Source organism: Larus michahellis, chromosome 1 (assembly GCF_964199755.1).
Source record: "Larus michahellis chromosome 1, bLarMic1.1, whole genome shotgun sequence".
NCBI lineage: Eukaryota > Metazoa > Chordata > Aves > Charadriiformes > Laridae > Larus > Larus michahellis.
In genome coordinates, this window is record NC_133896.1 from 25,825,836 (window position 1) to 25,843,299 (window position 17,464).

A 17,464-nucleotide genomic window follows, 5' to 3' on the forward strand; every position below is an offset into this window, starting at 1 on the left:
GCCTTTTCATAGAGGTAAGTTACTGTAGTACAGGGTCTGAGCAACTGTGTTTGTAGTGGTTGTAAAAATAAGATCTTTGCCAATATAATGCTACAATAAAATATTATTTAAGACATTTCCTTGCAGTAGAGTAGCCTGTGTGGCAATTGAACAGTTTAGAGTTTCTGATGCGTTGCACTTTTATCAATAGTTGTAGAGTTATGTTGCAGAAGAAGCAACTGTTGGGTCTTCTAGGAGAAAAAGACACCTTTTTTCCAAGAAAGTTGTACATTAACCTTCTTAATGCATGAAATTAGTCATGATTTTTGTCACTACTAAAGTTGTTTTATTAACCTCAATATCTATAACTGGGAGCAACCTGCTAAAGTAGATCTGATAAAGAACTGGAAAGTGCTGCAATTTTTACATGATGTCTGAATCGCCTGGGAAATGACTTTTCCAATCCCCTTTTTTTCTTCCATCTAACTGCTTTTCTTGCTAAAACCTACAGACAAAGCAGATACAGCAGTTCCTATAGGATGTTTAACATGTAGCAAACAAGCTGGTTTTGGTTCAAGTGCTAAAAGGGTTTACTAGGAGATTTCTTCTCCCTTAGAGGGAGTGCTCGCAGTTCAGTTGAAAGGATACAGAGTGGAGTGGATGGTTACTGCTGAGGCTGAGTTCTCATTGATCACACCTACTATCTACTGAAACACCACACTCTCCAAGTGCTACTTGCTAGGTGACACATTCCAAAATCTGGTACCATCTTACAGTTGTAAGCAGTTTTGCTTTGAAAACCTTTTCTCTGCTTCTTAACATATGTTTGGATCATCTGTTCTCTCTAGTGGTTACATGTGGTTCACTTCCCTTTGAATGCAGTAATCTTCTGAGTTCCAGCGTAATATTTTTAAATTAAGTTTGCATCTGCATTTTCTTATGTAGTATGCATGTGCTCACATACACAAGAAGGGAAAGTGGGAGAGAAAAACCAAACTACAAGCAAACAAAAAAGTTGTTATCTCTTTCTTCATCCTTCTTTTCTTTTTCTATCCCCTTATCTTTTTTTTTAGCCTTTTTGGATGGATTGATTAACATCTCTCATCCCTCTGAAGGCTGAGTAATCTGTCTATTTTAAGGTTTTCTGAACAGCCCATCACAGCAGCAGTCTGAGATCAGCAGGAGTACAGAAGTTTGGGGGTTTTTTTTGAAGGATTTATTTGGCTGACAATCTGAGAAACAGAAGCATGCTGTAAGGTTGCTTCTTCCAAACAGTTTGACATACTGGGGTGAGATAGGAAGGCAGGATGTTGATCAGATGCCTCCTCACCTAACTTCTACTCTCAGTTAATATTTTACAATGAGCTAAGAGTGGAGTATTCTGCCAAAATGTAATGAAAATTATGCTAAAAAATGGCATGGTTCATGACAGTACCACGTACACCCGAGTTTCCATTTCAGATATAGATTGCTGTGGTTGCATGCTTCCAGCTCTTCTCCCAGTAGGTAGTTTGACCACTCAGCACTGGAGAAAGTTAAGCTTGTAAAACTTCGAGCTACCTGAGGCTTCAAAGTATTAAAAGGGGGAGGGGAGAGGCACTGCTTTTTATTACTTTGTAAAGTATCTCTTGAGTTTTCAGACTTGCTTTTCAATGGTCAATAATTTAAATTTGTTGAAAAGGAGGCTTTTCTTTTTGTTTGGTTGATTTTGTTAATTTCCTTTTTTTTTTTTTTTTAATGTAGTGCTCAGACCTGACTGATCAGAGCAGCCAGGCTACAGTATATGAACAGATCCCTAATCACTCAGTCTTGGCCATATATTAAAATAGAGGTAGCTCAACGGGGGGGGAGACAAAGAGGATTGTTGGTGAGCAGTGAGAAAATGGATACACATGGCTAAGAACAGGGAAGTGGGATGGGGTTAAGTGGGGAATTTCCCCTTTGGACAACAGCCAGTTAGACCAGCTCAGTTCATTTTGTGAAGCTGGATTTCCATGGAAAATTCTGTGGTTTGTGCTGGCTGCTGAGCTGAGTTGGTGTACTCTGGTGTCAGACGAGCATGAAGCTGGAGAAAGCTGAGAGCAGTGTGTGCAATTGGTATAGTAACCTGATGGACTGGCTCAGTTGTATCTGACGTTATATTGTCTATTTCTTGCACATTACTTCTGTTTTAGCAAGTCCACAAATGATCATCCTGTTTCTAAGTTCCCCTTAGCATAATCTGATAAGCGTTACTCATGTAGGTAATTTGGGTAAACTTCATGTTATCATTTGCAGATAATTTTTTTTGAAACTTTTCTCTGCTTCTGAATAGGTGCTGCAAAGTTGGTAGTAGTCGTAGCGATATTTTTATTGACGTTTTATGTCATATCTCAAGTGTTTGAAATAAAAATGGATGCAAACTTAGGACACATATTTGGTAAGTGACGACTGTTTTCTCTGGACATCTGTTAATATTAACTTGAACCGTAATCAAGGCTATCATATTCATTTTCCTTTAAGCTTGACTTCTTACAGTTAAGAAATCTGTTTTTATTTTTAATGTGTGTACTTGGGTTTTTTTACTATATTATACATATATAATATATAATGTGTGTATTAAGTTATTTTGTGTATGAAATATTTAACCTACTCACTTAATAACTTTGATTTGTTTGCCTGCCCAGTATGCATAATTTCACCTGCTTTTTCTGTTTACTGGTACTTACAGTCTTAGTCTGGAGTTGTAAAGCAGGTGACTTGAATGATGTGTCTGGAAAACTGCACTCTGCCTTTCTGCTGCTTAAGCAATTAAGAAATTATGTTTGCAGTGGGCTTTTTTGCTTGCACTGCAAAGCTGAAGTGACTTAAAGTTCAGACTCTGTTTTGAACCAACTTTATCTTTAAAGGGGCTTTTCATTACAAAAACCCCCTAATTTTAGGTACATGGGTAGGGTTCATGCTGTTTAACTCCACATTACAACAGTGTGAGCCAACATCTGAACCAGTCACCAGAGGCATCGTTAATAATCGTTGAAGAGACACAGGTGTCATTAAGCATTGCAGGTGTGTTGTAGATATGCGCATGATGAGGTCTCTTGTGTCTCTCCCTGTCCCAAGAAAGGGAGTCGTGGATGGTTGGGTTCAAGTACACCTGAGTTGCAGGAGTGTTAGGTGAAAGGAACCCCATCCTGGTGAAGCTGTAAGAAGGGAATTCATTTCCCTTCAGTGTCCACACCTCCAGAAATCCCTGGTGGTTTTGTATCTCAGTGGATCTTTGTGTTTAATCAGAGAGTCATAAATGAAGGCAGTGCTTCTAAATATGGTCCCTCATCACTTTCATTCTTCTACCGTGTAAAGGTTAATGTTTTATATTGGAACGTAATGTTTGGATGTATTTGATATTTCATTTCAACCAGCCTGGTTTTATAGGGGTACAGAAAGGTTTTAAATTTATAGGATATTTTATAGCAGGTGACACTTTATAGTAACATCTTGTAAAACTTTTTTTTTTTTATTTTAGCTAGATCAGCACTGGATGCAGCTGCACACTGTGAGTATTCATATGCATGTGTTACTGCTGTGACTTGCTTTTGCTAATAACGGAAAGACTGTTGAATTTTCTGAGTTAAGAAAGTCTTAATTACACTTTAAATGCAATCAGAAACTAATTTTCCTCTTTTCCTGATTTTCCAAAATTTCTGGTTAGGCCTGGTTTTTGCCAGCATTTCACTTGTAGTTTTGTCTTGTGGCTTTTGATGATGGTGCCAGAGCAAGCAGCAGGGTGAGAACAAGAAGTAGAATAAATAATGAGGTACTGCAGGAACCTAGAATATGTTAAGGTGCTGTGAAACTGTGGATGAGATACGGTTTGTCTTTGCTCTTTCCCTTTAATTCTTTCAGAAAACTGACTGATGCTTCTCTGTTTGATGTTTCTCTGATAACCTACCTGTGGTGTTGTCTCTAAAATCCTATTTTATTTCCTTTTGAAAGCTACAAAACCTCCAAGATACAAATGTGGGATCTCTAAAGCTTGTCCCGAAAAGCATTTTGCATTCAAAATGGCAAGTGGAGCAGCAAATGTAGTTGGACCTAAAATTTGTGTAGAAGATAATGTGTAAGTATTTTTACCTGTTGTCTCTAAGTATCACTTTCAGATGCTGTCCTGGATCACTTTGCACACAAAATCAGTAGTTTAAATGATTCTTCATAGGCTTTGTTTGCCAATGGTTTGAACACATGAAAAAATTATATTGCCTTGTAACTTAATCTCTGATGAAGCACAGGTGGTACTCCGCAGTAAAATCAGAAATACATGATATTTTAATACATGCAAGATAGCTTACTCTTTATTTCAGGTTTACAGACTTAAGGATTAGTTAGACTTTGTCAAGTCAGATGCAAACTTGCCTCCAAGTAACTTGTTCTTGTGCCTCCAATAGTAATTCAATGAACAATTGTATTTTTAAGTAACTATTGTTGATATTTCACGTCATCAGCTAAAACTGTGCTGTGGAATTGTCTTTTGCAAGTTACCTTTTAAAATATCTATTTCCATAGTACTAATGTCAGAACATGTTTTCCACTTTTCTTTAAAGTATGACTTCAAAAGGGAAAAATAGTATTGTAATGATCTGTAGTTATTTAATTGTGCTGATGGTAACTAAAGTTAATAAAGTTAAAGTAATTGTGAAACGAGGAAAGGAACTGCTTGAAATACAGTTTGGTTTTAAGTGCTGTATTTCTAATAGTTGTATTTTTAACACAGTATTATCAATAATACTGTGCCTAGAGTATTTAAATGAATACCTTTCAGTAATCCCCATAATGGGAGCATTATTATTTATTTTTAGACTCTTTGTTTCTTTGCTCTTAGGTTGTTCTGCTCATTTTTAGCCAGAGTGTGCAGCTTCATATAACGTAATCTATCCACTCCGTTTTGCATGTCACACGTTAGAAAAGACATGATGTTAGCGTTGTTGGAAGGAGTTTTTTTTTAAATATCAGTCACGTTGTCAAGCCTCTGCCTTCTGTTTGCATTTAAACTAGTCCAAGTTTAGCTGTTTCTCAGCCCAGGCTGTGTTAGTGCGTAGCCTGTGTACATAGCTATGTTAGTATGGTTCAGATAGCACGTACAGTAGTGAGTGCTAATGAATTCTAGAGCAAATGGCAAATTCACTGTGGACAGCATAACCCCATGTAATATAGGAAACAGGGTCATTAATCTGTAAGAGAATAAAAAGTATTGATTTACATTTTCCATCACTTTACTCTCTGAACTAACCCTGTAAGATTAGGCTTATATGACCTTAAAAGATCAGACTATATTTAGCGCTAACTAGCAATTAAGATGTAGTGAAGTTGAAATGGGAGCTTTTTTTCCTTGACAACTAAAACATGTGCAGGTTCTTTGCTTTGTGTCACTAGTGGAAATGTGAGGACCGTTCAGGAGTACTATGGAATAGTACAGTACTGGGCTCCCCAGTTCAAGAAGGACAAGGAACTGCTGGAGAGGGTTCAAGCAAAGGGCTATGAAGATGAAGAAAGACTTTATGACTTTCTTATGAAGAAAGACTGAGGGACTTGGGTCTTTTTAGTCTGGAAAAAAGACGGCTGAGGGGGGATCCTATCAACGCTTATCAATACTTGAAGGGTAGGTGTCAGGAGGATGGGGCCAGGCTCTTTTCAGTGGTGACCAGTGACAGGACAAGAGGTAATGGGCACAAACTTCAGCATAGGAAGTTCCACCTAAACATGAGGAGGAACTTCATTACTTTAAGGGTGTCAGAGCACTGGAACAGGCTGCCCAGAGAGGTGGTGGAGTCTCCATCTCTGGAGACGTTCAAAACCCATCTGGACACGTTCCTGTGCAACCTGCTCTAGGTGTCCCTGCTCTGGCAGGGGGGTTGGACTAGATGATCTCCAGAGGTCCCTTCCAACCCCAGTCATTCTGTGATTCATATTTCAAGCCGTTCTTCTGCGAGGCCAGAGCTCGCTCGCCTGCGCAGCACAAGAGCGAGTTTGCAGCGGCACATCATGGCATGGTCGGGGAGCGAGTGCGAAGCAAGCAGGAGCACGCCGGTGGCACGCATGAAATAAAAGCTGCCGGGTTCTGGTTTCCATTCATATCGTTGATTCGCTTTGTGACCTTGGACAGTCTTGTCTAATATCTGCACAGTATTTTTATTGGTGTTACAAAACCTACTACCTTCTCATTCTGGTTGCTAGGAAGCTCAATATCTGCAAAGGCTGAAGGTGATTCACTAATTAAAAGTTGTGGGAGGGCAAGTAATATTTTAGCTTCAGGATTGTAGTGTGTGTGTGTGTGTTTGTTTGGTTTTTTTAATGTCTTGCTTACTCGTTAACTAAGAAGAGATTGTTGTTCCTGTCCAAAAAAAAGTAAAATAAATCCTCTACTGGATATTTCACTGAAGAAAGTGATGAAAAGACAGTAGTTGCTGGCAAGAAACCCTCTATTCTTTTAATACTAGCGCATACCTTAGTGCACAGCCATTGGAGTCTTGAGTCCAATTTCCCTTGGCAAAAGTCTTTCTGAATTCCTTCTGAGGAGGACTTATAATGCCTGTTTAAATGTCCACCAGAAAATGTGATTAATTTTATATTATAGAATCATTTATGTTGGAAAAGACCCTTGGGATCATCGAGTCCAACCATCAACTCCTCTCTACAAAGTTCTCTCTTACACCATATCCCCTAACACCACATCTAAACGAGTCTTAAACACATTCAGGGATGGTGACTCCACCACCTCCCTGGGCAGCCTATTCCAGGGTCTGACCACTCTTTCTGTGAAGAATAATTATCTCTTAAGACGTTTGATTTGTCTTCCAAACGTAACAGAACTTGTTGGTTGTAAATTTTTGGAAGGATTCTAAAACTGATGAACGACTGCCCTCCTGTGAGGAAACTGTCACATTGCAGCCTGTAGCATTTGTGACGGTGCACAGGCTATCTCCAGTGTGTGAAGTAGTATCTCAGAGCTCTGAAAGAGCTTATTACCTTTTCAGTACCTCTTTTTTTAGTGATGCTTTGTGAACTCACTCATGCAAAATGCTTCTTTCTGATTACTTCGTATTCTTCTCCATACTTCCGAGACAAGGAAGCGGGGACAAGTTTTCATAATTTGTCAGTGGTATTTACAGCATGGTTATTTTTGCTGTGTATTAAATGTAAGTATGTCACTTAGTTTGAGGGCACTAAAGGTGCCGATATAATTCAGAATGTATTCAGTTTCGCAATTTTTCTTTTTCCTTATATAGATATTTTGGTGTGAAATAGGAATTCTGCTGTATAGAAGTTCAGTTATACCCTTGTTCTCCTATATTGGAAGGACGTAATGCAAATTAAAAGGAACAAAATGTAGTCATCATCAAAATATTAAATATTGTAGCGCTACTTCGTGGGCTTTTTAGACGAAGGGGTGATACTGCTATACTTCTTTACCAGCAACTTCTGCAGTTCTACTTCTTCTGTTACGAAGCCAGTTGCATGATTGTGCCACTGTAACGTTATTAGCAGAATGTTGCACTACATTCCTTTAGTAGCTCTTGTATTCAAATTCGCAGGGTTTTTTTGTTGCCTGAAATACATTATAACTTTTGTTATTTATGTGGATTTTCAGCGTCTAGTCACCTCGGTATTGGATATTTTGACTGGTATTTATTTACAGAGAATTTTGTAGTTAAAAAGAAGTTCTTATTCTTTTTGGTAAATTAAATGTCCCCTAAATTTTATGTGAGCAAAGAAACGTGTTCAGAACTTCACTACCTTTTTTCATTTATGTTTTCAGTCTTCATTTGCCATATGTTTTTATTGTTCAGAAGGGATGCTCAGACATGACACAGAAATCATGTGATCAGGGAAGAAATGATCCTCCAGTGGCTAAAACACTTCTGGAGTTCCCTACAAACCAGAAGTGAATTCTGCATTTCAGCAGAAAATGTCAAGTCTTCTATTTCAGAAGTTATTGAATTGAGTTTTAGTTTTAATCATAATTTTTGGCAGATGTTATAACTTAGAGGACTAACAGAAGAATATGGAATCTCTTATCTCTCATTACTAGGTCTTTAAGACTGAAGTCACTGTGCCAAGAGTTACGATTAACTAATAGTCTTTCACAGCTTCTCTGAACTAGCTAATATTGAGTCTATTCCTGATAGTTGTCTATTAAATTTGACATTCCTCTAAATTTTTGCCTTCTGTCTTCATCCTGGGTGTAAAAGATAGCATCAAAGAGGAAGATTTTTGTCATACTTCTGTGATAGACCATTTCTCCTTTCTAGCCTATCACTAATTAGTTAGTATGAGAAAGCTGATGTTGCAGTTGTACGTGTAAGGATGCAGTCCTTCCAAAATGTTGCTTAGAATGGATGTTTAGACGTGACCTGAAAAATCATATGATCACAGAAGAAACATCAAAAAAGTTTCAAACATAACAGGATTTTACACATCTGCAGCCCCTTCTTAGGGCAACCTAGAGAGGTTAAAGAAATCCTGATCAGGATGGAAGTAAAACATCTGTTAGAGTGTGTTTGTAATTAGTGGGATATGTGCACCTATATGCTTATGCTGAGGTGCTTTCTTGAATCTCAGCTGAAGACTTCTTTGTTATCTTAATTTATGTAATTGTTTCAGCCTGTGCTCCTGTTTCTCCTTGTGTATAATAAAAAGTGTTAACACTTTTATTCCTAGCTTCAAAATGTTAATGCTGGGATATTTGAGGCCTGGAGGCAGAACAGAGATCCTTATCCAGTGCCAGTGAAAAGGGATGAGGAGGTGTGGAAGCTTCCTCCCGCTGGCCTGGTACACCTACCATGGCCCAAGGCAGCGCAGCATCCTGCCTAACAGTCTTGTCATTCCCATTAGCTCTCCTTTACAGCTCTGAAGGGCTTCCATTTCACAGGGCGTCTCTTCTTCCCAGCTCCTTTGCCACTCTGACTTTGGCCAAGTAATTGCTTTCATAGATTGTGACAGGTTTTTTGGGATGTGTAACTGTACTCCAAGATTATATTCAACTTTTGTGTAAAGTCACATCAATGTATTAGCTATTTTTCTTGAGTTTAGGTGTCCCGTTATAGGTACAAGTAACTAACTGCTTTGACTTTGTCATTTCTTAGTGTGATGCTGCAATATTAATTTGAAATGCCTCTGTTCAGTTAGCTTTTAAACTCATTAACACATTTTTGTTCCTCATGTATTTAAAAAAAAAAAAAGCTTAAAATGTTGGTTGCATGACTGTGCTAAGCTCCTCAGGTTATTATTTATTTCAGGCTCTTTAACTGCAAGGAATCTTCTTAAATACATTAATAGCACTTTATTTTTTGTGACACTTAAAAATACACACGTACTCTGAAACCAAGATGATTAAGCAATCAAATGAAATGGATACAACTGGGGATATCTGATCTATTGTTCTTAGTTCAGTGGTACCATAAGAGCACACAGATTAGTTCAGGAGGATTTTGTTTCATTTAAGTACTTATGAGCATGTGGTCTTTCAGCTATGTATCTCTTAAAATTTGATTGATCCTATTTAAAAATCAGAAATATTTTTCATCAAGAAATTGTCCTATTAAAAATAAAATTGTTTGCTTTGTTTCAGTTTAATGAGCGGAGTTAAAAATAATGTTGGCAGAGGAATAAATGTGGCCTTGGTCAATGGTAAGTGGCATTTTAAGTGAGCAAATTGTCTTCATTTTGAGATTGTTTCCAAAATTTAAGGTGAAATACTAAGGGATGGTCAAAGGCAAGCAGGGGGAGAAAAGGATATTTTTCAGCATATTTATACTGAGACAACATCAGATCTTGGAACTTACACCTTTTTGTTAGAAAGTAGAAAAACTCAGTGCTTTTTTGTTTCTAAAAATTTGTAGTAAAAATAGTCACCACAGCATTCCACGTTACTATCTCAGTGATACATCAAGTAAATTCCTAATGCACATATAACATGAAAAAAGACACGAGACGCGTGCTACTTCTTTTGACTTTGTATGTTGCCATCACTAATAGGACTTTGTAGACTAAATTCTTCTGTTGATCTCTTTTCAGTGTAACTTATTTAACAATTCTGTTACTACAGATCTGAAGACATGGCTCATTATTTCCTAGCTTGAAATCAATATATATGATTAGTCCATATGTATAGATCTTGTCCCTAAATACATCGTGTTAGGTAATTTTGTTCAGGATTCTTAACTTTCATTAAAACCACAGAAATTTACCTCTGTGTCATCTTGATCACCTTGGAAAACTGAACTGTCAGTACTGGCAGGCTTGTCCTTAACATACAGGATGCAATTCCTTGGATCACTGAGGCACCGCTTCGTCATTTTGCTGTAATATAAATTCATGTTATTTTTGGATTGTACTCAGGTTTACGTCATCTAAAGCATGACTTGAACAATACTCGCCTAATCCTATTTTGCCCTCCTAAATTGTCCCAGTCTGTTCAAAACCAAAATACTTATCTTTGTGTTATATAGCTGCCGGTCTTTCTCCCTGTCTTCCAAACTTTAAATGAATGTCTGTATTAAAAAGAAAACTCTGCGTTCCATTAAATACTGCCTTTGGAGAACATAGTGGGGAAGAAAAAAGCTAATGAGATGACTATATTGTCCACTTTCTTCTAATTGTTCTGGATGTTTAAATCGACTAAGAATTTCCAGTCTATAGCAAAACATGCAGTATAATTTTAATCTTTCTTACTTTCCATGTGGCACTAAAGGCAAAAGGCAACATATCGCTGTGCTATCAATTTTTGTAAAAACAACTTCAAAAAAAAAGCGCAAATACATGAAGTGAGTTCTCTTTATTGTTGGTGGAGGCTGCGGGCTTCTTGTTTTTTTTATATCCACTTCAAGCAAAATCAAAAGTTTGTCTTCTTTGTTTTTTTTTTTTTCTTCTTACCTTTTCCCGCATCTTTTCACAAACTACTACACTGTTTAAGGAGCAATCTTCATAAAAGTTAAATCCATTACTGTGGTAACTCCTATATGGTGTCTTCTGCAGCACTTCTCTGAAACAGTCATTAAGGGGAGTCAGGAGTGTTGTCTGTAAGATAATTTTGGCTATATTTGCTGACACTAAATATTTCTCTTTCTCCAGGTAAAACAGGAGAACCAGTAGACACTAAATTCTTTGACATGTGGGGAGGAGGTAAGTGCAGTTACCTTAGCTGGTTAGAGAGAAACAACTTAAATGCCTTTTGTTTTTTTTTTTTTCTTTTCTTCCCCACTGCCTTTCTCCAGGCTGTATTTGCTGTGGTGGTTTAAGGTGATAGTTAAGGGGGTGCTTCACTTCTGCCTTTGCAATTGTGAGGAGAGTGCAACTTTAAAGAAATACAAATAATTGAGATGGGGGGGAATGGTATGGTTAATCAAACACACTTGTTCTCTCGAGTAGTTCCCACTAGTGGTTATATCTTTACACAATATGGATGAAACTCTTTCTATAAAATCAAAGAGTTCTCTCTGATGAATTTTATCTTTCTCCTGCTTCGCATCTGTTCATAAATTCATAAGTACGTTTACAAATATTCTTAAAAGGAATGTCTTTGCACAAAGGCTTTGCAGGGGTTTAAATATGGAATGGTTGCTTGTTATTAAACAGCTGCGTGTTCTCTCTCTTTTCAGATGTGGCACCGTTTATTGAATTTCTGAAGTCCATCCAAGATGGAACGATAGTGTTAATGGGAACATACGATGATGGTGCAACCAAGTATGTCATTGATTTATGTAGTCAATATTGCTTAAACCTTTACATGCTGAAAAAAATACTAGAAAAAAACCAACGCATTATCACCCAATCACTTCTGATGAAGTTTTGTTCTTCCAAGATGACAGATTTGAAACTATGCTTTCAGTTTATTAGTTTTATAACGCTGATGTGCTTTGGGGACAGCAAGGACCAAATTAAAAGTAACCAGGTATAATGGATTATGTATGTATTTACATAGAGGACTGTTAGGTGTATACTTTTGTGATCCCAACAACAGAGAAACAATAAATGAGATATTAAATTAGGTCCTTTAGCAGAAATATCACAAGTGTTTGAAAATTTGAAAGGTCTAGAGATTAATAGTTGACTAATTAGCAACTGCTATATCAGTACACATAATTGGGTTTTTTTGCTCCTCTGAGAAAGGATGTTGATGCAATGAGAAGACAACGTAGGTCATATGGTCAGTCCAACAAACCGCTTACTCGTAGCCATGTCAGGTATTGTACTTTTCTTAAACCTTATCCTCCCAGGTTCCTGAAGACCCTGTAGGTTTCTCTCCTAGAATTTTTCCCCACCTCTTTTTTTTTTTTTGTTGGTTTTTTTTTTTTAATGTATGCTGCCAAAAATACCTGTCTTCTTAGAGATGTGATGGTTTTCCTATTGCCGAGAGCTCATTCTTTTTTATGCTAGTAAATTCAGATATGTCCAGACATAGGAACGTGACTGTGAGAACATACTCTGGTGGAAATTGGTCTGTTCCATCCAGCGCTTTTCTCAGGTCTACTCCAGGACAGAATTTGGTGGTTACAGGGGTGCAGAGACCGTTCCGAGCAGGCCTTGCCTGTATCCTTCCTTTTGAAGTCTGAGAGGTTACTAGTGTGCGTTTTATACTTTTTGGCCTCAGTATTTGGACTGTTCCACCCTAAAGCTGTTAAATTATTAAAGTAGACATAGCCTAAGAGGATTTAGTTCTCTTTAAGCATTATCTTCCAAGCTTCCCAACTTTGGTCACCTTGAATAGATACTAAAAAATACTGTAAAATTTGTATTGTAACCTACTTCTCACTTAAGTCATCCTGTCCAAAGGATTAATCTTCATAGTGAAAAATAAGAGGTTTTTTGTTTTGTTTTCCTTTCCTTTGTGGTAAGTGTCAGTATGTTCACTGCTTTTAGGAGAAGAAACAAATTTAATGTTTCTTTATGCTAAGGCTGGATCTTCTGTGGTTCTATTCACTTGTTTTGTTACTTTTCTTTTTGCTTTTTCCTTTCTTCTTTGATGTTTTAGATAATAAGTACAGTTAGTTTGTTTCCATAGTCATGTCACAGCTGATGTTTTTGAAAGCTTGTATGTAGATACAGTATCAACGAAGCAAGAAGGTGCTTTTGACCCATTCATGCTGACAGCCAGGAATTACTGCTTATTAGTGGTATTACATAATTAGCCAAAACCTTACCACTGGTGGTTGATGGTAATCGTAAATGCCAATTCTTGAAAATAGTTAAAATTGTAAAGAACCAACATGTCTAAAAGATAGAATATTTTTATTTTGATTTTTTTAAAAATAAAAGCTGCCCTAATGCTCTAGAATTTTGGAGTGTGGGTTGTGCAAATAACCTCCAAAGTACTTAATCATTTTCCTAATTTTAGCTAAAGTGAATCATGCAACTGTATCTCAGTAAGTAGTAATAATCAAAAGTTGTGTGTGACATTTATTAATTGGGCAAATATAGTAACTGAAAGGAAGAAATAAAGAGCTGTTATTTGGAGGTCTTGGAATGATAACTTATCCTACAGAATCATTTTCCCTTCCGTACTAAAATTATCCTACTTAGACCGACAGGCACTGAACTGTGCTGTGGGGCAGCATTCTGAATTTTGAATTAGACCCAAGCAGACAAGAACTTCTTTCATGTATTTAGGTCATTCTTCTAATCTAAAATACCTTTTACTTTATCTAGGCTTCAGCCTGCAAACAATGTTTACTTTAAAGGTTAAGTTTTTTTAGTTGCTTGATGTATATATAAATTCTCAGAGGAGAGCGTTCTTGGCTTTTGTTGGTGTACCGATAGGTTTGTGTGCTGATTCCTTAAGATTATAATACTAAAGAGCAGTGCTCATTAGATCAGGTGATTTCAGAACTAGCCTTATCTGATTTGGAAAGATAGATCTTGCCCAATATTGACTGAGTTAAACTATTTTTAATCAGATTAAAGCTGAATGGTCCATTGAACAGTGAAAGCTCTAAGGGCACATATTTTATTTACGTGCTGAACTTCTCTGTTTTGTTCAAGGCTTAATGAGGAAGCACGGAAACTGATCGCTGAATTAGGAAGCACATCTATTACTAACCTTGGCTTTAGAGACAACTGGGTCTTCTGCGGTGGAAAAGGAATTAAGACTAAAAGTCCATTTGAACAGGTCTGTGGTTCTATAACTTACTGGAATTGAACACCTTGCATTAATAAAGGCGTAGCATGTATTATAAATACCACACATTTGCTCAAGATGGGTGTGTGTTGCAGTAGTGGCACGCAGTGTTATTTTCAAATTTATTCCTTGACTAGCCTCCCTCTCTTAAATGTACAAAAAAGATTCTTTGGTGATTCACAAATAAGAAAAAAAAGTCTTATATGGGGTAGATCTTAGTATCCCAATAACTGGATCATTTATCTTATTAATGAATCCAATTATACTGAAGAATTCAAAACTAACGCTTGTATTTTAGATGCAGTAACAACGGTAGACCTCCAACAGATAAGTGGTAGTTAAGGTGTTGGTGTTCCCGGCTGTTCACTTTGCTCTTATGTCAAAAAACATTGCTGCCGTAGCAAAACTTGTGAAACAGAATATGTGCCCATACTTTAGCTGTTAGAATTCAATGTGTGTCATTGTTGCCTTTAATTACTGGTAAAGGTAGCTTTGTACTAGGAGGGTAAGGAAAGACACGTTCTCTATGGCCAGGTTTGACAGGGAGTGGGAGCCAGTGCAGGAGCAGCGGCAAACTCTTGGAGGCAGTAATGTCTTGCCTGACTGCAGATGGTTGCTTGGTGGAAAAATAAACCCCTAATTTTCAAAAAAGGCGAACATTCAACATTAAATAAAGTTCTTTAAAATCTTGACTGTTGGCTTTCAGTCCCTTGTAAATTTAGTATCCTTATTTATTTTTTCCTTGTAGCTCATGTTTTTCTCTTCTTAAATAAACATCCATAATAAACGTTTTCCCAGTATGACTTAACTGTTTTTAGCATACGCTTGTCCGAGCAAGTTACATTAAGTGGTGAATACTCAGAGATTGTTGTATTTGATACAAAGCACAAGAGGCTAATAGTGATGTCTTCTCTTTGTCCGTGGCCCGAAAATAGTAAATAAAATGTCTTTTAAAGCTGTGAATTAGAGCAAAAGGATAAATGACTTTATGTTAATAGTAGATCGATGTTTTCTATTTGTAGCATATAAAGAACAACAAGGACACAAACAAGTATGAAGGCTGGCCAGAAGTTGTTGAGATGGAAGGATGTATCCCTCAGAAGCAAGACTAAACGAAAAGGAAAGGTGAAAGAATATGGAAGAAAATGCACTTTCTGCTATTATTAGGGAGAGGGCTATGAAGGAGACTGTACTGTAAATACTATTTTTAAAGCATGCAACCATCTTGTCGGTGTGTGCATGAGCACTGACATTTTGAATATTGGGATTATTTATTGCTAACACACATAGCAGTTCTTTTTGTAAATATGTCCAAAATAAAAGAAACATCAAATCATTTCTATGCAGGTTTCTTAAAAGCACAGTATTTAGTCTGCCTGTGGTAAATGATACCTTGTAAGTCAAATGGCTAATAAATTGCATATGCGGATAATAAACAGATCCTTACAAATGTTGTACTGTCCTCTTAACAGCGTAATGTTGCTGTGAGTATGTAACCTTTGTGGAATACTGTAGATTTTAGTGATAAGTTAATAAAGAGCTTTAATTTTTTTTTTATCTTCTGCCTTTTTAATGGCAGCATCACTTTTTATTAAAGCTATTTCGTTATTCTAATACCAAGTGCTCCTGAAATTTATTTTGTAGTCCCCCATCAAAACTGAATAATCAGAATACATGGTAGTGTAACAAGATATGCCATGAGAAGCACAATAGAAATTATTTTTATTGGGGGAAGAATAAAAGTAAATATATTTAGTGTGTGTGTGTGATATTTAAAAGCAGCTTGGAAGGATTTGTACTTAACTCTCAAATAAAGTTTACTTTGTAGAAGAGACGTAGAGGTGTTAAGCAGCAGTACTGTGGCTAACTTGGTCAGTTTTTATTGCAGTTTTTGTACTGCTGTTTCAGCATCGATTCTACCTACGGCTGTTTGGCTATAGTGGCGAGTCACATAGTAGATGTGCATTATGGAATAACTTCCTCTTTTGGTTCTAACGTCAGGATAAATTTCCCATCACAAAGAGCCTGTTAGAAAGCAGTCTGCCTTCTAGTGAGAGTTGTTTCAGGGCACACAATCGTGTACAGCACCTGTTTTACATCTGATGCGAGCTGAGGAGATCTGTTCTTGCAGCGAGATGTTGGAGAAAGCATTGTATCTTGGGTTATGCAATGTGTGACACTTAAACTTAACGGACAATGTTTCCTTCATCTTTTTTTTTTTTTTTTTTTAATGGAAGAAAATGGACCAAGTTGAAGTGGACTTATTCTCTAGCTTGTATCAGAGTTGTGAGAAAACACTGCTTTCTTTGGAAACTTTGGTTTCTTTTAAGTAGGGCCAGCTTGAACTTCTGCTGAAACTAAGTTAGTATGGTATAACTGACGGTGTCAGTATTCACAGAATACACAGAACTGGGTGTAATCTCTTGGAGTTTTATGTCATGAGCTCAGGTATAATCTTCAAAAACTTCTGGCTAGTACCATGGGACAAATGCCACAAAGGATTTTTCAGGAACCCGCAGCGCGAGTCGAACACAGTGGCACTCGAAATACTATTGTTGTTGATGTCTTCTGAGACAAATTTATTTCTGTGCACTAAAAATTTCAAGCAATATTGGGTTTTACCTTGTAAGTCACATAAATAACCTGTGATGCCAGAGTGAGACTGGATGCTGAGTTGTTCTGTGTGTTTAACTAGCTTGTTAAATAATGTGGTTTTCCCACAAGTTTCATGTAGAACAGCAATAAATGCACCTTATACAGTGAAACTGCTTTTGTTAAATCTTTCAGATTTTCTTGTGTAGGAGGACATGTCAAAATCATGTCTATTTTTTCATCAAAGTACCCCCCTCCGGTTCTGTCAGTTGGAAAATAACTTCTATTTCATAACATCAGGCTATTGTGGAAAACTAATTGTGTAAGTCCTGGAGTTTTCGCAGAAACAGTTTCATTGGTGTATATGCCGGCATTGGTTATGCTGCTATCCAGAATAATATCAAAATAATTTTGAAGTTATTTCTTGGTAAGGGCTTAAGAGGGGAAAAAAACATTTCTCGGCATTAATAGTTTCCCTGGACTACTACAAGACAATGTCTTGTCTTCATTCTTTTGGTTTTGAATGCCAATTAATATTTCATCTTTCATCAAATTAAAAAGTTCAGATTTCCTCTATGAAATTAAATGGAGAGGAAATAAGACTAAAGGCAAACCTCTTTTAGCCCTTGTATCTTTTAAATTTGTGCCTCTTTTTTTAGCAATATAAATTAAGTAAATATCTTCTGACTCTTTTAACCCCTTAAAGTTGCCTCTGCCGCAAGCCTTTTAAACAATGGATTTCAAAGC

General features: G+C 37.0%; 1 protein-coding gene across 1 annotated transcript in view; it reads left to right on the plus strand.

Moving 5' to 3' along the window:
• The window catches only part of FAM3C (FAM3 metabolism regulating signaling molecule C), a 28,821-nt gene extending 13,144 nt beyond the window's left edge, over positions 1-15,677 (plus strand). Inside the window, exons 3-10 of the mRNA XM_074598761.1 lie at positions 2,294-2,398; positions 3,482-3,511; positions 3,952-4,075; positions 9,581-9,639; positions 11,083-11,133; positions 11,610-11,694; positions 13,990-14,116; positions 15,148-15,677. Of these exons, the coding sequence (XP_074454862.1) occupies positions 2,294-2,398; positions 3,482-3,511; positions 3,952-4,075; positions 9,581-9,639; positions 11,083-11,133; positions 11,610-11,694; positions 13,990-14,116; positions 15,148-15,237 (671 nt within the window). The 3' untranslated portion in view covers positions 15,238-15,677. The remainder of the gene's footprint in view (positions 1-2,293; positions 2,399-3,481; positions 3,512-3,951; positions 4,076-9,580; positions 9,640-11,082; positions 11,134-11,609; positions 11,695-13,989; positions 14,117-15,147) is intronic.
• The last annotated feature ends 1,787 nt before the right edge of the window (positions 15,678-17,464 follow it).